Raw genomic sequence first — 25,860 nt, 5'->3', positions numbered from 1 at the left:
AAAGCACTTGGGCAGAATTTCACCATCCCCCGCTGGTGGGTTTGCAGGCAGTGCAGGGCCTGTAAAATTCCCTGGATGGCCTTCCCATCACTCTCTCACCCACCCTGACCTGTCCTGAATGTGATGGTGGGACAGGCGAGGCCTAGGCTGGCCTGCCTGTCTTTGCTGCAATTGAGGCCCTTATGTGGACAGCCCCTTGAGGGCTGGTTCCCACCTGGCCTCCATCAATGGCCTCCTTTCAATGTCAGTGCACCCCTCAGCCCCGCGCCCCCACAAGGACTGCCCTCCATTGGTGCTCCCACCCTCTCTGGTGCCTCCATTAACACCGCCACCTCCCCTCTGCCCCAACACCCCCCACCCCCACCCCCTGCCACCGGGGCCTCACCTCCCCTTCCCACCCTGAGCCGGCCCGCTGCCACTGCATCCCCCCCTCCCCCCACCCCTCCGCCCACACTTACCTGGTCCTGAACTCCTAGGACTTAGACTTCTAAAAGTACTGACATTCCCAGCAGAAGCACTACTGCTTCTGGCGCTCTGGGAATACACAATGGCTGGCCTGAGTGGCGGGAGGAAGTCCAATTAGCACTCCTTGGAGCATTAAATGGCTTTAGGGCAGCCAGTATCAGCGGGTATGTGCCTCCCCGCTGACTCTTCAGGTGGTGGGGTGGGAAATGCTACACCATCTGTAAACTCCTGTCCACTTTTGCTGGGTCTAAGGCTCTATGACCCACTGGATACGATGTGACTGTGTCAATATATTTTTTTCAATGGGAGAGATAGTTGAATCCTTTCACAAACACAGGACAGGTGAACGGGGGCTGACTTGCAACCCTACAAAGAAAGAGAAAGCTGGAGGGTGGAGACCAGTTGCAATAACTCATCAATAATGAACATGTGGAGATTCATCTTAATCTCAGGTCGCAATGCCACTCCTTGCGATCATGTGAGGTTTTAAGCCATTTTAACACATTTAATAAAATAATTGATGTCAATTGCAAAAGGAACATTTTAATGGTCATAGCTGGTGATTTTTTTGTTATCTTCGGGGCAGGAAGAGGAATGGAGGTTCTATCTCAAAACTCAATGGTCTTGCATGCTTTGGTTCAGTCTGTGAGAACTGGTCTGCTTTTCAGGGCAATCTATATCCAAGCACTAAGTGAGTGATCAGACTGCAAAGATGCTGTAACATTGCAGACTAACTGAATATGCTAAAGAAGTAGTGGATCGTAAATAATCTAGATGGAACCAATATGAATAAAATTATACTGCAGTATAGACATGCATTGCATTTGAGATCTGCTTTTGGGTAGTCTCAATGGACACCACTTGAGATAAGGTTGTAGATAGTTTAGGCAGATAGTGCATCGAAGATGGGATAACAAGTAATCTCCACTTGCCTAGATGAGTGCAGCTCCCACAACGCTCAAGAAGCTTGACACCATCCAGGACTAAGCAGCCCACTTGATTGGCACCCCATCCACAATCATTCACTCTCTCCACCATCGACAAACAGTAGCAGCAGTGTGTACCATCTACAAGATGCACTGCAGGAATTCACCAAAGCTCCTTAGGCAGCACCTTCCAAACCCATGACCACCACCATCTAGAAGGACAAGGGCATCAGGTAGATGGGAACACCACCACCTGGAAGTTCCCCTCGAAGCCACACGCCATCCTGACTCACTGTTCCTTCACCGTCGCTGGGTCAAAATCCTGGAACTCCCTTCCTAAGACACTGTGGATGTACCTGCAGCAGTCAAAGAAGGCAGCTCACCACTACCTTCTCAAGGGCAATTAGAGATGGGCAATAAATGCTGGCCCAGCCAGCAACACCCACATCCTGTAAATTAATTTAAAAATTTTTTAAAGTAACCTGCACACTTCACTGGATTTCAGATTATGGACAAGCTAAATGGGCAATTGAAGACAGTTCAGACAGAATCAGAAGCGTGAGAATGTCTCAATGATAAATTGAGCTGAAAATATAAGAGAATGCCATCTTAAAAGGAAAACTGTATTTCCCATTTAATAATATTCAGAGGAGAGACTTCCAGTATGTGCAACACTGGTATTAAGCAATAAAGAAACCCATCAGCTAGTGATTTTTAGACACTTATCCTTTAAACTTTGACATTTAGTGCATAAAATGGGCACAGAGTATTATGTTCCATCATGCACTCCCACAATATATTATGTAGATATTTTCGTACTTTTTTTTTCACTGATTTAGCAGCATTCCCATATTAGGGTCATGAGCGTGGAAATGAAAATAAATTAGGTTATTTTGCTGTGCAAAGTAATCTTGTTAAGAGAGGTTTTCAGTGCAATTCTACCTGAAAAATGTAATCAATATAAAATTTATCCTTCAATTAGTTTCCCGCCATCAGGAAAGTACAGTTTCTATTCAAAACATGCTGACTCTACATTCTGCTGAATTGTTTGAAGATTTATTTGCTATTGTTTCAGATTACATCCTTGTACATTTCTGTCCATTGTTATATGGTCAATCTTCGATTTTTAACTAAATATATCTCAGTACCACTCCACTGGATCACAAATCGGTGAACAACGATTGGAACTGGTTACTGGGGAAAAAATTCATGGGTTCTATATTTTCTCCCCATTTCTGAAGACCCTGTTGTCGATGCAAGGCTTTGTGGCATGGCAGCTGACTGGTTCCCCACCCAAATGATCACTCCTGGTTCCTGTGCTTCAGCAGCAACAGTTATTCAACCATAGGGTACATCATAGCCAAGCCTGTCTTTGCCTAATCTCCACAGGTGTGCACTGCTCCAAGGAGGGAGCTAGAGGATGGGGCTGCTGAGTAGTCATCAAGAGCTGGGGCCTCATCTGTTCTCTCAGCACCCCTAGCCTGGACAGTACTGAGTTCAGCTGTACTGCATCTACATGGTTGAGGTTAGCTCACTTATCACAAATGGGGACTTAACCTTGCTTTTATGACTATAAGAGCCTTGATTTTTTTTTTTGTTTATGGGAGCTTGCTTTTTTGCTATGAGGGATTTTCCCTTTTGTGGCATTATATTCTTTGCATACAACATGCAGCCCTGCAATTTCTACGTACGAGAGATCTCCTATTTTGGTTATTTATTGGTTTTGATGCCTGTATCTAACCCTTGTTCTGAAACATTAGACATTCCTGGAGCAAAGGGATGACCACTTTATCATGTCAAGTTGGTGCCAGACTGTGGGAATCTCCTTGTGCATGTAAACACCTTGGAGTACCCATGGCACCTTTATCTTGAGACAGTCACCCAAAGCAGAATTACTTAAAGGGATTGGGAGACTAGATGGCTCCTAAAAGACCAGGGCATCATCTTCAGTCCTGCTGAACCCTTCCTCAGTGATACCTCAGAATATCAGCTGGACCACAGACACAATAAAGCTTCTGCCTTGATCAGAACAAATTGTGGATACATGGATGCAAAGATTCAATTTCCTTGAGGGAGATTTGCTGCCAGCAGAGTTCAGAAGGCCTCATGTTATGGAGATGGCTCTGCACCTCTATCCTGCAACTTCTCAGACCACATCTTATACTATGGGGGTTGCAAGGTCCTGCCTGCCTCGGGTCACTTCCTAAGTCCTTTGAGAGTGTCAGCTGGGTTGGCCAGATGTAGCGCCACCCCAGCAGACAGCTACCTCATCCATGCCCTCTTGTCCTCCCAAAAATTATGTGCTGCTATCCTCTGGGGAGGGCACCCTGAGAGTGACAATTAGGAAAAACCTTCTGGCATCCAGCTCAATAGTATTTTCACTTTGCCAGTCATCAAACAGGAATGGGAGTGCAGCTAGAGCCCAGTTCCATTACTCCCTAACTTCCAATTTATTTTCCCCTTCCTTTCAACCTTGCCAACGGTTTCCTCTCCTGCACCCACCCCAATGTACCTTGCAAATGTTTTGATCTTTAAAATGTTTGCAAATTTTATGCCTCCCTTTCACTGGCTTCATCATGTAGGCTTTAAGCCAAATTGTTGTAAGGGCTTGAAGTAAAAAACATCTTCTCCTTTTCCTTTTGGCAATTGTGCATTTCTGAAAATGAAGAATATTTGTGATGTGGATGGAAGAATTTTCATTTAGATGTTTTCATCAGGCATCCAAGGGCAGATAGATACACTTACACAGTAGTCTCAACAGCGGAGAAGCAGGCTGGTCGGCTCACGGTCTAGGCCAGGGTTTATGCTCCAGTACTTCCACCCTTCATCTAACCACATTACTCTTTCCTTCAATTCTTTTCTCCCTCATGTGTTTATTTACCTTGCCCTTAAAAGCAACTATGCTATTTGCCTCAACTACTCCTCGTGGTATCAAACTCCACATTCTAAACACCCGTCGGTAAAGAAGTTCCTCCTGATTTCCCTATTGGGCTTATGAGCGATTATCTCACTTTAGCAGCACCGCATTCTGGTCTTGCAGTCAAGTGGAAACATCTTCTCTGACCTACTCCAGCAAACACTTTCATATTCTTTAAAACCTAGGACGTCTCCACCCCCCTCCCCACCCCACCCCCCACCCCCCCCATTTTCTCTTTTCTATATACAGTGTAAGGTTCCTTCGGTTTTGCCCCGACTGTGTAATGTAGGCTTTGTCTGAGAACAGCAGGCCCTGCTGCGCCACTGTGCAACATTCTTATTTTACCTGACTTTCACCTCAGTGGAACTGGCAGTTGGCAGTGTAATTAGCTTTGTGGTGGGGTCCCATGACTAGACTTATCAAGAAAGACGACTAAAGCAAGCAGGGAAGAGAGACTGCGTTTCCTCTACTTTGCTGATATATATTTCAAAGCCTTTCTCACTTGTAAATATTGATCGATACACCGGAGGGATGATGAGCTCTTCTGTGCAAAAGCAGAAATATGATTTCTTTTGACGAGCCACAGGCATCCATTTAATTTCAATGCCTGCACCAATTTGTTGTCACAAGAAGTACATCAAAACGTTACTGAATCTTCCTGTTCCTGACCATTGCACATTAATCTCAGCTAAAAAGCTTGAGAATGGAGGCCTAAAGTAAAACAATCAAATCAGATGCATACAATCCAATTTAAAGACGCAAAGACAAAGTGATGTGGAGACACGGGGTCCGCATTGCTACCATTGAAGAAGGATTCCTGCTGTCTGAATGGAGCGAGGTGCTGCAAGTCTGATAAGATAGAGTTTAGAACAGATTGCAAATTTGTTTCTATGGTGTGTTAAGTGCGAAGAATACAAAGTGCCCCAAAAGCTCGATCAGCAAGCGCACTGCCTAGTTTGAAATTGAGCCATGCCGTGCCGGGAGGACTTGATCCCTGACCTGTGCCCAAATTACTCATCTCTGCTGCTTGCATGCCGCAGTTGTCTGCAGGGTCTGTGGGGAAGACCAGCATGCATAGAAATCTAGCGTTTCATAAATTAGCACCTTTTGGAGATGATGATGATAAAGTACCAATCTCCAATTCTTAGTCTTGTAGCAAGATTTGAGACACTCAAACATTTGTTCATTTGGAGCGGGTGTCGCTTTCATTTGTCATAATACGTACCCGTGCACAAGGCTCATTAAGGTCATTAAACATTGTCCCAATCATTTTCCAAGAAGTTTCACTGGACTCTTGTTGTAGTTCTGCTGGGGGCAACCAGCACAATGGCTGAGGATATTCAGCCCGATTGGGATATTTGAATTAGTGTGCCCCCTGATTGGTAGGATCATACATTTACTGGGATTGTTTAACCGTTGTGATCACTGATGAGTGGAAACATGGAGCAAGTTTTTAGCACCCAATTCGGGGAGAGAACAGAGTTGGTGGGAAGGGAAATTTGGTTTACAGGCTCCATTCCACCCAGGGCCGTTTTCACAGAGGTGAGCTTGATATTGGCAGGGCCAACTGCAGCAAACAGTAGGTAGCCACTTCTCAACAGTAGAAGGCCAAATAAGGCAAATTATCAGAGGCTAGCTGGAGATTTCCCCCAGGCCCCTGAAGGTGTTGGGAATAGCCCGGCTGCCTGGAGGTGGCCTCCCAGTGGCACACCAGGGAGCAGCACTCTAGGCAGGCTTTGAGGCCTTTCCTGGCTGCCTGTCCCCTGCTATGGCCACAAGCTACCCTGTGGATGGCTGCTGAGGGGAATTTTTTAATTTAGAAGTTAAAAATATTGGATAAGGATGTCTCGATTTTGAGGTTCCCTCTTTCTCTCCTACCTGGAAAGACAAGTTTCTGTTCAGTGCTAGGGTGCTTCCTATTGGCCCTCCAGCTTTGCGTGCCAGGTGGGCTCAGCCTCTGAATACCAATTGGCCAATTTGGACCAAAGCACTGCCAGGTGACTGCCTCCCACTCAATGCTGGCTGCTGACCTCCATTTGACTTGGATGTCAGGGTCCCAAAGCGTGTGGGGAAAACCTTGTCCGTAGATTTAGCAATATAATTTGGTCAGTGGGATCCTTTTAAAAGGGAATGTCTGCTGGCCTTTTTTATGTAGGGATTCAAAGTGAGTAATTGTGCTTGAATTGTCAGGCCCCCCCTGGAGAATTGCAGTAAGTTGTGGATACCTGCCCATAGGAAGGGTACTTTGGCCTTGAAAGGGGTCCAGCACATGTTCACCAGAATGATAACAAAGCTTAAGAGATAAAATTATGAAGAGAAGCTGCTACAATCCGATATGTTGGGCAGGGTTTTTGCCCTGATATGGTGGTGGAAATGGAGGTGGGCAGATGTGTAAATTCACACCGTTGGCTGGTGTGCCAGTTTACTGGCACCATCGCACCCCTGAGCCATTTTTGGGAAGGCCGGGTCAGGTGCAGAATGGATACCTGGACGCAAGTGTTAAGTAGCTAATTAAGGTGATTAAGAGGCTGATTAAAATATGTGATCAGAGGCCAACCAGGAGGTCATCCACGGGCGGGATGAGGTTTCCAAACGCAAATAAAAATAAAATAAAAGTTTTACAATCGAATTAATAACATGTCCCTGCTCATGACAGAATCACATGAGGGGACATATTTTATTACATTTTTATTCTCTTTATTTTTTGTTATATCTCTTCATCTCCCCGTTGCAGCTCTGTGCCTCAGGGAGATTATGCTGCGCTTGCTCGTGCGCATGCATGAAGTTCACGCTCAGCCCGCTCACCCCGCTCACCCTCCACCCCGCGCCCCCACACGGACAGCACTCAGCGCTGTGCTCACATTTCACGCTGGGCAGGCCTTAATTGGCCCACCAGCATGAAATCGCGGTGCGGTGCCGATTGGGGGCGGCAGCCGGCTTCTCGACTGCTCCCACTGAGCCCGCCTGCCAATGGCAAAATTCTGCCCATAGACTTAAACAGACACGAGACAACGCACATTTTATCTTATGAATTGAAAATGAGGTCCCTTTCAACTTGTTCCTTCACAGACACAGTGATAGGCTTACAGGCTTAGATCTTACATGGCCCTTACTTCCACACACAAAACTCTTCCGTATATACCTAGCCTTCCCTTTGAATGTAAATTCTCATTGTATCACCAGGCCCTTTGAACTCCACCTCTTCTAACAATAAAACCCCTTTCATAGTATCAATTTTATTAGTAATATTAACAAATTGTTTTGTCTCTCTTAGCTAGGTGCAAGATTTCACCCCCAGTCTTTGAATGGTTTATTCAACAAAATGCAAATGTCCCCTCTACCTTACTGTTTAATATCTCAAAACTACTACACATCGAGGCACCCAGGCTAGCTGGCTTTAACCCAATTAAAACACACACACTCACACCCATAGACATAGACCCTACTGCAAGTCCAATTTAAAATAATTCCCAATAACATTATATACATTAATATCTCTTCATGACATCCTCCAAATTTGAGAAGCGGCCTACGGCCATTAGTTGGACAGCGAGCACGTCCTTTGGCCTCTAATCCAGGCAAAATTCATGTTGAGTGTCCGCTCGCAACACAGTGCGGGGTCAGGACCCCCTGACACTGGTGTCCAATACTCAAATGAAACATCCTGCCCTTTCTCGCTAGAATTTAGAAGGTTGAGGCTGTTCTAATTGAGGCATTCAAACCGATAAAGAGTCTTAATCGGGTCGATCGAGTGGTCATTTATTGTGGGGAAAACTAGGACAAGAGGGCACAATCTTAAAATTAAAGCTCACCCATTTAGGAGTGAAATGAGGAAGTGATTTTTCATGCAAAAGACCATTGAAATTTGGAACTCTTTCCCCAGAAGACTGTGAATACTTTGCCAATTGAACGATTCACGACTTGAGGTTATTGTTTTTGTTGTTAGGTAATGGCTATGTAAGAGGTATTGAAGTACAGATCAGCTATGGTTGAATGTCCTACAGTCATTCTATGTTTAAACTCTGTGCCCAGTGTATTTGTGCCATCAACCATAGTGTACCTGGCTGCTGTATAGTTTACACCAAGCATATTAAATCATTCTACTGTTAAATTCAGTGCAGGTGGGTGGGACACATTCAGTACTTCAGTGTGGCTCTTAAGAACAATGCAACTGATTTTATGGCTGTGCTTTGCACTGAACTAATTGAGAATGTAGAAGAGGCAGTGCAGTGAGGAATGATGATCTGAGTTGCTGCAGTCAGTTTACTCAGTTTGAAATGAGAATAACCATACTTAGCAGGTTCTGAGGTGCTGCACCGCACCTCACCACCAGAATCAGCAGTGCCAAGGAAATAGTTAAAGTATAGATTGCCCACTCGTTTAAACCAAAGGAGCTGGGGTGTTTGTGAGGAGGTTGTGTGTTTCCATACAATATCTGCAGATTACAGGGAAAGTTATAGCTGCATAATGAAAACAATGAAATGTTAGGAACTTACAGGGACATGAGACAGGGTTAGTGTATGTGTGTGCCTATGTATCCTGCTGTGCCATTAATTGCCCATTAACATTGTAATGATTTTAAAAATAGGACTTTACAAGGACCATGAAACAGAACAGGCAGTATATGCATCCTCCATTGGGAGGCTACCAGGCATCACCAAATGAGCAGTTTCACAAAGGTTAGTTGTTGAAATGGAGCTCCAGGGTTAATGAGGTGCACCAGTCTTAACCACGCAGAACGACTGTTATTTTACTACTTAGCAAAGTAGCGGAACAGATTAATTGTTTCTGTCCTTTTCCTGGTCTGGTTTCAATCACACGGGCAACCAGGGAGAAAGACATGAGAAACCCATTTATCAAATAGATGGAAAAGAAATTGTACCTGATATCTTGATGGCTAAGTTTGTAATTGCGTTGCAAGGAGTGGAACTGAACCATACGAAAACCTAGGTTCACCCCTGCTCTAGAGTTGAGTTAGCCTTTAGGGCAGCAATATTAGTGTCACAGCCAGTCTCAGTTCCTCTGGTCCCGTTATAAAAGGGAAAATATATCCAGGTTTCCACTCCTGATCATTGTCCAGTGATTGCGGCTGCAAAGTACATTTGTGCAAATATGGGCTGAGGACACAAATCAGACTCTGATCTGATAACCCCTGTGCTCACCGTTAAAGGTTATGCAAGTTTTGGATGGCCAGGAGCATTTATTGAACTGTTTCTAATGTGAGTCCAAACATTTGGGAAAGGAACTTAAAGGAAGAATGTGATTACAATTTGAGTACAGTAGACTCTTGGGTATGGTATTGAACCACCAACCTAGGGGCTATGAGTTCAAATCATAGACATGGAAACAGGTCATTTGGCACAACCAGCCCAACTTAGTATTTATCTTCCATGTAAGAAAGAAATCCTTCCTGTACTCCTTATTCCCATATCCCTTTATCTTTTCTTATCTACCTAGCTGATCTAAATTTGAATTAAAACATAGTTTCGTCCTCAGCCTCGAATTCCATTCACAGCGCTGTGTGGAAATATTTCACTTCTCAATATTTTTGGTTCTAAATATTTTACATTTAGCCTTGTACCTATGGTTCCTCATTCTAGATCTCTCAACTATTGGAAACAGGCTGCTTCTGTCTACACTGCCTCTTTTTTCATAATTTTAAACATGCCAATCATATTGTCCGGTGTTCTTCGGGAAGAAAAGCAAGTGATACTCTAAATGCGGGTAGATAGATAAGAATGGAGCCAGGTGAAAGCAGTCCTATCCAACTGGATGAGAGTGGAGAGGCTTTGGATAAGGATGGTATCATCCATCATGTCAAATACTTCAGGCAGGTCGAGAAGGTTGAGGAGGGAAAGTTTACCTTTGCCAGAGTTACATAGGATGCCTTTAATGACCTTGAGCTGTTTCAATATTCAGAAGCAGACTGTTTCCAATAGTTGAGGGATCTAGAGGGGGGATGTATACCAACTTGGACTGGTTGTGCCAAATGGCTTGTGTCCATGTTTCAATCTCTATGATGTTTCGGCTTTGTGGCAGAGGGATTCAAACATGGTGTTGTGGGAAAGATGGGCACTGATTTAAGAGGTGACAACACATTTGAGGATTTTCGAGTGGAAAGGTAGGTGGGTGTTGGGACAAAATTTTGAAAGGACTTTGAGGTCAAGGCTTGGTTTTTCTGAGGTGAGGAATGATGACAGCAAATTTAAAGGAGAGAGGAACTGTTTACAATATTGACAAACATGAGGACCAGAAGGAGAAATTGGATGCTCAGCTGTTTCATGGGAATAAGGTTGAGGGAGCGGAAGGTAGGTTTCATGGGCAAGATGAACTTGGAGTGGAGATAGGAGAGAAACTAGAGAAATGTTTGGGGTTAGGGGTAGGGCTGGGGGAGGGTTTTTGAGGAAGGTTGGTCCAGTGGGCTAGTGAAAGGAAGAGACACAGCAGAAGCAGATGGTCGGAGGGTGTACCTCCTATTTTGGTATCAACTGCAAATTTCAATACCAATCACTCAAAGCCTACATCCAAATAATTCATATCCACTGAACAGAAAAGGCCCTTTTTTATATTAATTTATGGGATGTGGGCATCGCTAGTTAGGACAGAATTTATTGCTCTATCACTTGCTGTTTATGCTGTTTGGCACACAAGTAGTCCTGTGTTGTAGCTTCACCAGGCTGACACCTCATTTTTTGGTATGCCTAGTGCTGCTCCTGGCATGCCCTCCTGCACTCTTCATTGAACCAAGGTTGAACTCCTGGCTTGGTGGTAATGGTAGAGTGGGGAATATGCCAGTCTACGAGGTTACATGTTGTGGTTGAGTACAATTCTGCTGCTGTTGATGGCCCACAGTGCCTCTTAGATGCCTAGTTTTGAGTTGCTAAATCTGTTCAAAATCTATGCCATTTAGCACAATGGTAGGGCCGCACAACATGTTGGGAGATATCGTCAATGTGAAGATTCGACTCCACCATGATTGTGCGGAGGTCAGTCCAACTGATACTGTCATGGACAGATACATCTGCGGCAGGCAGGTTGGTGAGGATGAGGTCAAGTATGTTCTTCCCTTTAGTTGGTTCCCTCACCACTTGTCACAGACCCAGTCTAGCAGCTATGTCCTTTAGGACTCAGCCAGCTGTGCTTCTACTGAGCCACTCTTGGTGATGGACATTGAAGTCCCACACCCAGAGTACATTCTGCGCCCTTGCCACCCTCAGTGCTTCCTCCATGTGGTGTTCAACACAGGGGAGAACTGATTCATTAGCTGAGGGAGGGCAGTATGTGATAATCAGCAGGAGGTTTCCTTGCCCATGTTTGACCTGGTGCCATGAGACTTGGATTGGATGTTGAGGACTCCCAGGGCAACTCCCTCCCGACTGTACACCACTGTGCCGCCACCTCTGCTGGGTCTGTCCTGCCATTGGGACAGAACATAACCAGGGATGGTGATGGTGGTGTCTGGGACATGATCTGTAAAGTGTGATTCTCTGAGTATGACTCGGCCATTTAAGATTCAACCACATTATTGTAGATCTGGAGTCCCATGTAGGCCAGACCAGATGAGGATGGCAGATTTTCTTCCCTCAAGGGCAATAGTGAGGGTTTTTAACAATAATCAACAATGTTTTTATGGTCATCATTAGACTTTTAATTCCAGAGCTTCATTGGATTCAAATTCCACCCTGTGCCATGATGAGATTAGAACCCAAGTTTTCAGAGAGTTACCATGGGTCACTGGATTACTAGTCTAGTGACAATACCATGACACCGCCACCTCCACTGAACTCTGAGGGGCACTGCTGCTCAATTTCAAAAACTTGTCCTTCCAGCCAATTTGAATCTAGTTTGCTAACCTCCCCCTAACTCCTTTAACCTTCTTTAGTAACCTGTTATGTGGTCCCCTGTTCCATGTACACCACATCCACTTCATTTATCCCAGACTGTGATCTCTTTAGGGAATCCTCTGATGTTTTAACTACTTCTAATTTCCCTACCAGAAATGTTCAGTTAATTGACCTTTGATGACTTAGATCTAGTGCCCTATTTAAAAAATGTGCCTTCGATTGATCATTCTCCCCTTTGGTACACACCTACACTGAATAGAACCCTGAAATATCGGGCGGGACTTTCTGGCCCTGCCACAATGGGTTCCCCGTGGCGGGCGTGGGCGAGCCAGTCAAAAGTCCATTGACTTCAGCGGGACCCAAAGATCCCACCACCGGACGAGGCCAGAAAATTGCAGCCACTATTTCTCGGGCTTTGGTTGCTTCCTCCCTCATCTCTTCCGGTATCCTAGGATGTATCCTGTTGGGCCCTGGAACTTTGGTTTCCTTTAGCATAACTAACGCATCTAAATATTTTCATTTATCCTTCATAATGTAACTCATCACAATCTAAACCAGTTCAGGGTTCAGCCCCTCTCTGATACCATCCTCCTTAGTAAAGACATCTGTCATTTGTTACCACCATCTTCAAACTGACAATTGTCTCATCAGAGGCCTCACCAAGTGTTCGTTTTGATGTTCTTGGAGATGTGTTCCTCATACTGTTTTATTTCTTATTTTCTCAAATTTTACTTCAGATTTTTTTTCATCATTATTATTAAAGTCCTACAGGCTCTCTATTGATTTAACTGGTTTCTAACTTCATTGGCAATGACACTCTGAAACCATGGCCAGAATTTTACCGTTGTCGTGTGGGGGCAGGCCCCGCACGACCGTGCATAAAATGACGCGCGGTGAGGTTGGGCGAGCGTCCCAACGCCACCGCGTGCCATTGCGATATCTCGTTGGGCGGGCGCACGTTGATCTCCAATGCGCGCCCGCCATTAATTAACGGGCCACTTAAGGCCCTTGAGGTGCCAATCGACGGCGATTTTTCAGCGCCCATGCAGCCTTCAGGTCGGGTAGGAGACATTTGTATAAACCTCATTCACGGGCGGGATAAGAGGGCTCAGAGTGTGCTCTGTCAAATATCGATGTTTCAAAGTTACTGATACTTGCCTGTGATCTGCAATACTTCAAAACGCCTACCAGCTGCTTTGTCTGGATTCACAACCTTCAGGTCAGCACTCTGAGAACCATCGGTCTTCTCAAGATGCGCTCCCGATACCTGGACCATTCAGGGGGCGCACTCCAGTACACCCCAGATCATGTGTCGGTGATAATAGTTGCACGCTGCACTCTCCACAATCTTGTGCTGGAAAGGGGGGACGCAGTGGACGATGAAGACGTAGACGCAGTGTCTGCGGCCGCATACGATGAGTCCAGCAGTGAGTCCGAGGATGAGCATGCACAGGGAAATGCTGAGGGGGTAGACGCTGACCCGGGTATACTCCAGGGAGGCAGGGACACCCGGGAGGCTTTAATCCAACGAACCTTTAGTTAGCACACACAGGAGGACTTCCAGGACAAGCTTGGGCTGCAGGCTCCATTTTCGATCCTTAAGTGCCAAATCTGCCTGGATAGGAACATTAACTAAGGGCCTTGTTAATAAAGCTGAATGTCCCACAAAGCACTCATAACATTTTCGGAAACCATCCGCCTGCAGAAGGAAAGAGACACCCTCAGCCATGTGACATGTCTGAATTTAATATTACAACCAAAGGAGCTTAAGAAAACGAAATGACAAAGGTGTTAAAATCACATCAACTCATAAGACCTCATTGCGGGCCAACACAAAAGCACCAGAGATAAACCCGTGGTGTGCCTAAGGCTCCTCATGTTTTCATTTCTGGGTGCTATGTCTTGGTGCTGACCCCTCGCTGTGAGTGGCATCTGAGACAGCCTGCTGACTCTGCTGTCCTGTTGGCCTCGATGACCTTAGCGGTCGTCCTCTGGCCCGTGGAGCCTGTGCTGGCCCCGCCTGGGAGGGAGCTGCCAGTTCCACAGCTGGCATCTCCCCTGTCGTTGCAGACTCACCAGATGCAAAGGCCTCAGGCAGAGGGGCGGAGGAGCTGCCGCCCTCATCCAGAGCGCCCTGAGAGGACCCCGCAGAGATGACAGGCAGCTGCTGCGCCGACGTGAGGTTGTTTCAGACCTCCCTGCTCACCGTGGATGGATGAGCACTGAGCTGGGAAACCCGGTGCCCACACCATCTCCCACATTGGCACTGAACAGCTGAGGTCAATGCCGATGCGAGGGCTTGCTGGTCTGAGCACATCCCCAGGAAGCCCTGATTGGTCTCCTGGAGGAGCCTCTCCACAAGAGTCGTCACTCTCTCCATGGAGGACGCATGGTGTTCGGCATGAGGCTCATTGCATCTGCAATAGTCAGCATATATTCCTCCACCACGGACACCAAGCCAAGCATAGACTCATGTGTCTCCCCCAGATGCTCCCGCACACCCGGCCGCATTTCCTGCGTTTGCTGTGTCGTGGATGACTTCAGAAGCATATCATCAGGCACCGACTGAGCATGTGCCTAGTCCCCTGCCGTCCTCCGACTGCTGGCACCATGGCCACTCTATGTCTCTGCCAGCTCTTCCAGCGACTGTGGAGTGCCCTCACTACTGTGCCCCGCGACATTAGCCAATGTTCGAATTCCCACCGAGGTGCTAGTATCTGCGCTGGTGCCTGCCTGACAAAGATGGTGTGATGCTGGTGAGTCCATGACTTCAGGGCCCTCAGGTGTGAGTGGGGGCCTCTGCTACTCCTCCTCCCAGCCCTGCTCCGCTGATGCTGAAAGGAATAAGGATATTGGATCAGTTAACGTGGAGACAATGTCAATGTGCATCCCTGTCCCCTGGATCATTATGCACTCATCCTTCCATAAGCAATGGTCAAGCCACGTTGCAAACTTCAATCACTGAACATTCAGCACTACCATGGCTGTTGGGAGAATGGTGACCTCACTGCTGGGCAAACATACCTGTCTGTGGCACCGCAGCCTCACTGACACCAGTGGACCTGGGTGCATGATGCCTCTCCAAGTCTAGGTCATCCTGCTCGAAGCAGCTGAGAATTGCTAACTGTGCCGGCCCTCCGCCAGTCCTCACCCGCTCGGTGGCATTATGTGCATTCTTCTCCTGAGAAGGAGAGAAGAGCATTGATTAGTGCTACTTGTACCCGGATTCTCTCTGCGGACGGCCCACCCCAACCAGAGTGGGACATTGCAGGGCTCCAGTGCCTCCTCACCCCGCTGCTGCCGAACACTCACACAAAGATGCCAGGCCTATCTCCCCCCCACTCCCTTGGCCAAATGCTGCCTACATCACATTAGGCACCACACAGTCTAACCTTCCATAGCAAGGAGGCGCAAGCACGTGGAGTGCAGAGGACAGCAGATCGATCGGTGCCAACGCCACCTTGAAGCTCCCCTTCCAGCATCTCATCACCCTGACATTGACATGTCCTGGAGTTCCAGCACTGCGCCCAGGTGCAGCTCCTCCAGGTTGCCCCCAAAACAGTCATGTGGGTCTCAGTGTACCACATGCTGCAGGTGAAAGCCTACCTGCTGGGTTAAGTGACCAATGCCAACATGATACTCACCCTTCCTGAGCACAGAAGGTCATTGAAGCACTTGTGACACTGGATCCAGGTGCATCACACCACGTCACGGGAGCTCACCACCTCCGCCACCTCCTCCCAGGCACATTTGGTCATGTGGGTGAGCCTCCTCCTCCCGTCCTGGGGTACCAGGACCCCCCACCGTCCTGCCACCTCCTCGAGGAGGGCAGCAAGGTAATCATCAGAAAAACGAGGGGCACAGTGCCCCCCCGCCCTACCCTCCTGCCTGGCCTGCTCACCAGCGGCGCTCTGGGGAGCCCTTCCACTGGCCATGATTCGCAGCCTTTGAAAGGCTGCAGCAACTTTTTAAAACAGGCGGCCGGGTCGCCATTGGACCTGGCAGTCAGTGCAGTCCTGCCACCGCCCACCCACTCCCACTGTCCTCGGGAGCCGCGATTCACACTAGGCAGGCCTTAATTGGCCCGCCCGCGTAAAATGACAGCACGGACCTGATCGTGGGCAGCGATCGGGTCCGTGCCCACCCACGCCCACTCCCACACCGCCCGCCCAACAGGCAGGAAATTCTGCCCCATGTGTGGTTTCTTATGTAATAGAATATATTCATCCTAGGTGGCCCTGTGGTGCAGTAGATAGTGTCCCTGTCTCTGCGCCAGAAGCTCTGGGTTCAAGTCCCACTCCTGGACTTGATGGCCACGGAAGATGCATTCATAACGTGGCCAAACAGGTTGATTATCAACTTGTAAATCCTTTTAACATAAACCGATGGCAGGTGGAAAGAGTGGGAGAGATTCCTGGTTAGCCATGTGATCGAAAGAAATTGGAGCCTTTACGATCACTATCCAGAGCTCCAGACTATACGTACGTTGCCACAGCAACACAGACTCATTGGGGGTGCTGGGTGGCTCAGTTGGCTGGACAGCCCGTGTAGATCAGATTGGTGCCAACAACAAGAGGGTCAAACCCCATTCTGGCTGGGCTAGATTCGCGACCTGCCTCTGTTGTAAGGTTTTATGTTGTCTCTGAGGAGGTCTAGAGGTTTGTATTGTTGAACAATAACTGTTTAGTATAACACATAACTATATACATACATATACTTAGGACACTGTCCTAACTAGGTGCTATCTCCATACCGACTTTAACCAGACTCACAACCACACTCGACCACTCCCATGTGACTGTCTACATCATAACGTGGGCAGCACTCAGTCCCCAGTCCCATCTTACCCCTTACAGTCCCGAACACCCTAATTTTACAGTCTCTTTGCTTTACTCGTGGTGGATATTGTTGTGCATAGGTTGGACCTGCCTTAGGGCAGAGAACTGAAGAAGATATACATCCTGTATCTTTGCAATCTAATTTTTTATACACATCGCATTATTGACCTTCAGTCCATTGTGTCAGATTTTCCATCCACTTCATCTCAGCAACTCACTCGTCATCATTTTAAATTCTACCCGAATCCAATCTGGTATTCCAAGCATTCCTATCTTCTCTGTTTTTTTTTTAGTTGGATCTTCAATCTTATTGTATATTGTGACCAATACTCCTAAGATCTTCACCCATATTTACCTCGCCTACCTCATTACTTGTAATGTCACCCTTTGTAGATCTACTAAATTGCTGCCGAAGGAAGGCATCCTGTCCATAATTAAAGAGTTCAATTTGCTGGTCTCCATTTCCTCTCCCCTCTGTCCAAATCAAAAATGAGATGATTGTAACCTCCCAGAATATTATTTTTGTTCCTACTTGTCACTCTCTCTAATCTGAAAACAGACTTCCTCTGATACTTTCTTCCCACAATTTGAAGATCTGTAATGCACCCCTGCTAATGTAAAACCCTTTTGTTACCTTTGAACTCCAATCATATTGATTCTGTCTGTATTCCTTTTTCTGCATAAACTCTCTCTATAGCCTATATTTTCTCTTTTACCAATATTGCCATTCCACCTTCTCATCTTTTCTATCTTTCTCAATTATCTGACATTGTATGGTTGTTTTCCATTCTTGTGTGATGTTCAACCAGGTTTCTGTTCATGTGTTAAGTCTGGACCATCCTTCAAATAATTGCTTCAAGTACATGTAGTTTCTTGGAATTACAGAACTTGTGTATTGTTGAATAAGAGACTTGCTGTCAAAGCTTTTTGCCTTCCACTCATCAGGACACAAGCAAGAATGCCAGATTTCAAATGGAGCACCAACTGATACTGCATGAGAAAAGGGTGCTGACTGGTTGTCAAGTTGGCTCATTGGTCAAGGTGTTGCCATGGAGAATGCACCAGGGAGCTTATGCTTGCAAGAAGCTACATATATTCATACCGAGGGACCTGTCCACTGCAGGCAAAAGGAATTTGTCTAGGCATTGTGCCTTCTTTGAATTAAACAAAACCGTGGGGGGACGGTAGCTCCCTGGCACATTCTCCATGTTTTTTCTCAGACTCTGCAAATTGCAATGCATGTATTTTAATCTGTTTTTCTGTTCAATACAACTACTTTTCCTTTACTTTCCCACACTATCCCCTCCCCCTTCCTCAACATGGGAACCTTATTTCAGGTTTTTTTTCCCTGTTTATAACTAGACCATTTTATTTTTACTCTCTACCCTATTCCTGCTGCTAAACTGTTTTCTGCATGAATATTATTATCATACCTTCGTTATCACCGGACTCTGCTTGATTTTATATTCACAGCCATTTCCTGATTCAAATAGTTCATCAGATACTTAACAGTTTTGTCAGTACATTAGCACCCTCTCTGTTCAGATGCAGCCCATTCTTGTGAAATCACTGCCAATGCCCAAATCTCTCTCTCTGATGTCTTTGTCTCCTTCCCTATTTGCAAGTATTGTCGGATTGGTAATGGAGATGCTATCGGTGAAGACCTGCTCTGAAGTTTTTTTCCCTAATCTCATAATTTATCTTGCAGGGCTCCTTCTTCACTGATTCTCTCATGTTTCTTATTCATTTATGGGTTGAGACTGTTGCTGGCAAGGACAATATTTATTTTCCAACCCTAACTGCCCTTGAAAAGGTGTGACGAGCTGCCTGTTTAAATCGCTGCTGTCCGTGTGGTGAAGGTACCCATGTTGTTCTGTTAGGTAGGGAGTTCAGCATTTTAACCCAGTGACGATGAAGGGAAGGGAGAATTCAAGTGGTGATGCTCTCATGTACCTGCCATCCATGTCCTTCTAGGTGGAAGAGGTTCCAAATCTGAACTGTGCTGTTTAAGAAGCCGTGAGTTGCTACAGTCCATCTTGTAAAAGGTGTACACTGGACCATGGTGCACTGGTGGTAGACGGAGTGAAGGTTTCAGTCCATGGATCAAGGGGTGTTAGCTGAATGGATTGTTTTGTCCTGGATGGTTTTGAGCTTCATGAGTGTCAATGAGTATTATTGGTGTTGCACTCCTCCAGGAAGTGGCGAGTGTTCTATCACACTTCTGATTCGTGTCTTGTAAATGGTGGAAAGGCTTTTGGGGGGGGCATGGGAGGTCCCAGGATGTGCTTGACCCGTCGCAGAATTCCCATCCTCTGATGGGCTCTTGTAGCCATAGTATTTATGTGGCTGGTCCAGTTGTCTAGTTAAGTTCCTGGTCAATGCTACTGCACCCAGGATGATGATGGTGAGGATTCAGTGATGGTTATGCTGTTTAATGACTAGGGGAGATGGTTAGACTCTCTCTTGTTGGAGGAAGTCATTGCCTGGCACTTTTGTGGGGTGAATATCATTATCTATTTATCTGACTTAAACCAAACCTCAATGTTGCACAGGTCTTGCTGCATATGAGGTGGCCTGTTTCGTTATCTGAGGAGTCGTGAATGGTGCTGAACATTGTGCAAATCAGCAAACATCCCCACTTCTGGAGGGAAGGTCATTGGTGAAGCCACTAAAGATGCATTGAGCTTAAGCACTACCCCGAGTAACTTCTGCAGCAATGTCCTGGGACTGAGATGATTGGCTTTCAACAACCACAACCATCTTCCTTTGTGCCCGGTATAACTCCACAGCAGAGAGTTTCGCCCTAGACTCCCATCGACTCCAATTTTGCTAGGGCTCCTTGTGCCAGTGAAACAGGATGTACTCATGGATGGTGATGGAGGAACCTGGGACATCATTTAAAAGATATGATTCTGTGATTATGACTGTGTTGGACTGTTGCTTGACTAGTCTGGGGGACAACCCTCCCAGCTTTGACACAAGGCCCCAGGTTTTAGTGAGAAGGGCTTTCTGGAATCGAGAGGGCAAAGTGTCCTTTTGCAGTGCCTGAATCCGGTGCTTAGGTCGATACTGGGTCGTATATTCAGTTTTATTTGTATGATACCTCTTGCAGCAATTTGGCCCGTTGTGACCCATTGCTTTCTCTTGCAAACTCTTTTCCACTGTATGAAATATGTTCCTTATCCTAACACTGGGGAAGCAGCAAAAATACCTAGGACATTGGCTTTAAGGTGAAAGGGGAAAGGTTTAGGGGGAACATTAGGGGGGAACTTCTTCACTCAGAGAGTGGTGAGAGTGTGGAACGAGCTACCATCTGACGTGGTAAATGCGGGCTCACTCTTAAGTTTTAAGAATAAGTTGGATAGATACATGGATGGGAGAGGTCTGGAGAGTTATGGACTAGGTGCAGGTCAATGGGACTAGCGGAATAATATTTCGGCACAGACTAGAAGGGCTGAATGGCCTGTTTTCTGTGCTGTAGTGTTCTATGGTTCTATGGTTCTATCTTCAGCTGCTTCATCAATGACCTTCTGACCTTCCTCCCATCATAAGGTCAGAAGTGGGGATGTTGTCTGATGATTGCACAATGTTCAGCACCATTTGCGACTCCTCAGATACTGGAGGAGTCCATGTCCAAATGCGACAAGATATGGACAATATCCAGGCTTGGGCTGACAAGTGGCAAGTAACATTCGTGCCACACAAGTGGTAGGCAATGATTCTCTCCAACAAGAGAGAATCTAACCATTTCCCCATGATATTCAATGACATTGTCATCACTGAATCCCCCACTATCAACATCCTGGTGGTTACCATTCACCAGAAACTGAAATGGACTAGCCATATAAACACTGTGGTTACAAGAACAGGTCAGAGGCTCAGAATCCTGCGATGAGTAACTCCCCAAAGCCTGTCCACCATCTGCAAGGCACAAGTCAGGAGTGTGATGGAATACTCCCCACTTGCCTGGGTGAGTGCAGCTCCAGCAACACTCAAGAAGCTTGTCCCCATCCAGGGCAAAGCAGCCTGCTTGATTGCCACCCCATCCACAAAAATTTACACCCTCTGCCACTGATGCACAGTGGCAGCAGGGTGTACCATCTACAAGAAGCACTGCAGGAATTCACCAAGGCTCCTTAGGCTGCACCTTCCAAACCCATGACCGCTACCATTTAGAAGGACAAGGGCAGCAGATGCATAGGTACACCACCACCTGGAAGTTCCCCTCCAAGTCACTCACCATCCTGATTTGGGAATATATTGCTGTTCCTTCACTGTCACTAGGTATAAATCCTGGAACTCCCTGGCTAACAGCACTGTGGGTGTACCTACAGCACATGGACTACAGCGGCTCAAGATGGCAGCTCACCACCACCTTCTCAAGGGCAATTAGGGATGGGTAATAAACTCTGGCCTAGCCAGCAATGCCCACATCCTATAAATGAATAAAAAAAAGAATCAGCCTCGAGTGCAAAGGATTGTGTCAGCTGTTATTGACAACCTGATCACTGTGACATTTCTCACTGTGTTTTTGATTTTCACCCCTTGAGTCATCTCTTGTCCTAATACTGCCTTTGAAAAGATTTGATGGCCATGGCAGGAGATCTCATTCTTCACAAGAGGCTAAAGCTTCAAAAATCTATCTGGGAGCTTAAGTTGCTCTATGCGCACCCCTCCTAACTTTTCCTTTCCTCACCCCCCCACCATAGTCACCCAGCTTCACTCCTTCACTGTCTGCTCCCACTCTCTCACCACTCAGATTAGATTCACAGACTCTAGCTCCAAAAACGTCTTTTGCTGCCGATCATTGAAACTTTTGTGAGATTGAATTGAATAGATTTATAGATTAGCACCAGAAAAAAAAGTGGCAAGAAAGTGCATGATGCTGAATTATTGTAAAAACCCAACTGATTCTCTCATGTCCTTTAGGAGAGAAGCCGGCCACCCCCACCAGATCTGAACTGCGTATAACTGCAGTCCTAAATTATGGGGTTGACTCTTTGTCCTCGGGAATAGGCAACAATACTCCTTTACCAATATTGTCCATAACCCAAAAACAAATTGAGTCCGATTGTTTCTGTGTTTGGATTTAAACTTTGAAATCTATAGTAATGTTGATAATGGAAGAATCCATCATTTTTTAATGTACTTTTGTAAAGGTGAATCTTACATTCATTTGTTACCTGTTATTTTTTCCAGGAATGGTTAACTTCAGTGAAGTGACTGGATACCCAATGGTGCAGCACTGGAAGCTCAGATCAACGCAGTACCATGTAAAACTCAACCAGAAGACACTTTCAGCAGGTATGCAAATTTACTATTAGACTTGTTTGTGCATCGTCTGGCATTGCTGCCGAGTTTCCACTACACCGAAATGGAAACATAGAAAACTTTACATACAGAGGGAGATCATTTGGCCCACTGTGTCCAATCTAACCTCACCTTTCAGCTTTTGGTCTATAATACTGTAGATTATGATACCTCAAGTGTGTACCCAAGTATTTTTTCAACGCATTCAGGGTTCCTGCCTCCACTAACCTTTCAAGCAGTGAGTTTCAGACTCTACCCCGCCTGGGTGAGAAATTAATTCTTAACTGCCCTCTAATCCTTCTACCAATTATTTTAAATCAATGCCCCCTGATTATTGGCCTCTCTGCTAAGGGAAATAGGCCCTTTATATCCACTCTATCTAGGCCCCTCATAATTTTATACACCTCAATTAAATCTCTCCTCAGTCTCTTATGTCCCAAAGTAAACAAGCCTAGCCTTATCCAATCTTGCCCCGAGGTTAAAATTCTCCAGTCCTGACAACATTCTTGTAAATCTCTTCTTTACCCTCTCTAGTGTGATCACATCCCCCTTGTAATACAGTGACCAGAACTGTACGCAGTAGCATGACTAGAGTTTTATACAGTTCTAATATAACTTCCATGCTCTTATGCTGTAGCCCTTGGTCAATAAAGGAAACTATCCTCTATGCCTTCTAAACTAACTTATCCATTAGTCCTGCTACCTTCAGGGATCTGTTGAATTACAATCCAAGTTCTCTCTGTTACTCTGGACTTTTCATAATCCTGCCATTGATTGTGTATTCCCTAACTTTGTTTGCCCTCCCCAGATACATTACTTCATGATTCTAAATGCCACTTTTCTGGCCAGTCCATTTGTATCTTTCTCTACAATCAACCACATGGACAATTTTCATATCATCGGCCAACTTCTTCATTAATCCCCCATTTAAGTCTAAATCATTGATATATACCACTCAACAGCAAGGGACCCAGTACTGAGCCCTCCAAAACCCTACTGGAAACCACCCTCCAGTCACAAAAATACCCATCACCCTTAACCATTTGCTTCCTGCCACTGAATCAAGTTTCTGTTCATCCCTGGTACTGTGCCAATATCATTTCAAAGCTCTGTGGAAAATGATGGATTTGAACCTCAGGGAACTCAGCATGTAATTTCAGCTGACTCATCAATGCCGTGCTGAGGGAATGCTGCACTGTCAGAGGTGTCATCTTTCAGCCAAGGTCCGAAACTGAGGCCCTGCTCGACGAACGTATGAGATCCCACACAACTGTTCAAAGGAGGGCAGGGGGAAAGCCTCTTGGTGCCAACGTCCATCCCTCAACTAACAAGAGATTTCCTAGTCACGTTATCTTAGTGTTTGTTGGGTCTTGCTGTGCAGAAATCAGTTGGCCCAGCATGGCCCTGACTGCACTTCAAAGGCACGGCATTGGCTGTGATGCACTTTCAGGCATGAAAGGCACTGGATAAATATAACTCTGGTTTGTAATTGTTGCATTGGTTTTTATCTACTGTGCCTCACCCTGATATACAAACTTGGTCAATAATGAGAAAAAAAAGCAATTGAAGAACTGAATTAGATGTTTATAAATTAAGCTTTAACAATAATCCCCTACATGGCCTGAACTCATAGCTCAGAGGAATGAGGTTTTATTTCAGACTATAAAGGGAAATAAATAATTTCAGTTCATTTAATTACACTCTAATTCTTCACATCAAATGCAAATTAGTAGCTCCAGTACAAAAGAGGCTGTACACAAACACTAAAAACTATACACAAGGTGCAATGGTAAGTGGCTTTTAACGCTTATCTGCAATTATAATTAGGGAGGCATTGTTTGTCGAGTCAAGTCCGACATTATGGTGAGCAATTAAAACTGGGAGTCTTCTCCTGCACCGTGACTCCATCTGTTCTGAACACTTCAGTTGACTCTGTTTCAGCAGCTCATTTCATCTATCAGAGTAGGTACATAATGAGATGTAAAAAGCACCCACAGTTATTATCGGCATGGGAAAAATAGAGCATCGGCGTACAGGGACACTCCACTAGAAAAAGGATGAATATTTATGACTGGAAGCGGAGTTGTGATTCTGACAATGTCTGTCACTAGTTTCGATGAATATAACATGAAAGAAAGAAATTCAAATTTTATTATGGATCGTTTAAATTCATTTTTATTAAGTCGTTTACAAGCGTAGTAAAAATCCCATTTCCTTCAGTCATAGAGAAAAAATGTCATTTCTCCCTACATATTGAATTCCTCAATACTTGTTTTCAGGCTTCTGAAAAAGCACCATTTTTCTTCAACCAGCATTGTACCCATGATGGTTGAATGGTAAATGCACCACCTGATGTGACATTCAGACTTGCAGATTCAGAAAGGCCCCAGGTTAACTTGCTGCCCTGTGCTGAGTTCGATGACCTAACTGGCGGAACGATTAAATCACTGGAATTGTCCTCAGCACTTTTGGCAAGGGAAAGGAAAAATCACTCAGGAATCTCCTTATTTTCGATCCAGTGAACCTTGCCCGAAAGCGTTTGTACGCGATTACGAACGTGCGTATGTGCGTGCATGGGAGGGGGGAGGAAGGATTGAGCTTGCAAGCAAGGCTCATTCCAGAGAAAGTGTCACCTGTTGTTGCACTCCTGTGAGAATGATCATTCTGGTTCAGTGTTGGAGGACAGGCAGACTCGGGCAATTTTTGCTCAGCATTGGCTGGCACCTGGCAAAGAGGAATAAAAGAGGAAGCCACATACTCGTTGCAGAATGAGTGTCAGATGGATTAGAAGTGGAAAGGGATCTAGGGGCACAGAGGCAGAAATCGCTAAGAAAGAAAGGAAGATTGATTTACATTTATATAGTGCTATTCATGACCACCAGATGTCTCAAAGTGTTTTACATCCATTGCTTTTGAAGTGTAGTCACTATTGTAATGTAGGAAATGCAGCAACAAATTTGCACACAGCAAGCTCCCACAGACGGCAGTGTGATCATGACCAGATAATCTGTTTTTCTGATGTTGATTGACAAATGAATATTGGTCAGGACACCAGGAAAACGCTCCCTGCTCTTCTTTGATATAGTGCCACGGGACTCTGTACATCCACCCAAGCAGGCAGATGGGACTTTGGTTTAATATCTCACCCAAAAGGGAGCCCTAAATAAGTATTTTATTCATCCATGGGATGCGGGCATCACTGACGAGGCCAGCATTTATTGCCCATCCTAAACTGCCCTTCAGAAGGTGGTGGTGAGCCACCATCTTAACCCACTGCAGTCCATGTTGTGAAGGTGTTCCCATAGAGCTGTTAGAAAGGGAGTTCCAGGATTTTTACCCAGCGATGATGAAGAAATATGAATATATTATCAAGGGCGGAATTTTACGACCCCACCGCCATAAAATGTGGCGAGCCATTCAAAAGTCCATTGACTTCAGCAGGACTGTAAAATCCCATTGCCTTAAAATTCCACCCCAAGTCTACGTGGCTTGTGAGTTGGAGGTCCCCTTGCAGGTGGTGGTGTTCCAATGTACCTCCTGCCCTTGTTCTTCTAGGTGGT

General features: G+C 45.7%; 1 protein-coding gene across 1 annotated transcript in view; it reads left to right on the top strand.

Moving 5' to 3' along the window:
- Nucleotides 1–25,860, top strand: part of astn1 (astrotactin 1) — a 2,710,576-nt gene that overhangs the window by 2,136,966 nt on the left and 547,750 nt on the right. Inside the window, exon 15 of the mRNA XM_078561790.1 lies at nt 22,190–22,294. Coding sequence (XP_078417916.1) covers nt 22,190–22,294 — 105 coding nt within the window. The remainder of the gene's footprint in view (nt 1–22,189; nt 22,295–25,860) is intronic.

Source organism: Cetorhinus maximus, chromosome 17 (genome assembly GCF_964194155.1).
Source record: "Cetorhinus maximus chromosome 17, sCetMax3.hap1.1, whole genome shotgun sequence".
In the NCBI taxonomy this organism is placed as follows: domain Eukaryota; kingdom Metazoa; phylum Chordata; class Chondrichthyes; order Lamniformes; family Cetorhinidae; genus Cetorhinus; species Cetorhinus maximus.
This window is presented reverse-complemented; position numbering and strand designations above follow the sequence as displayed.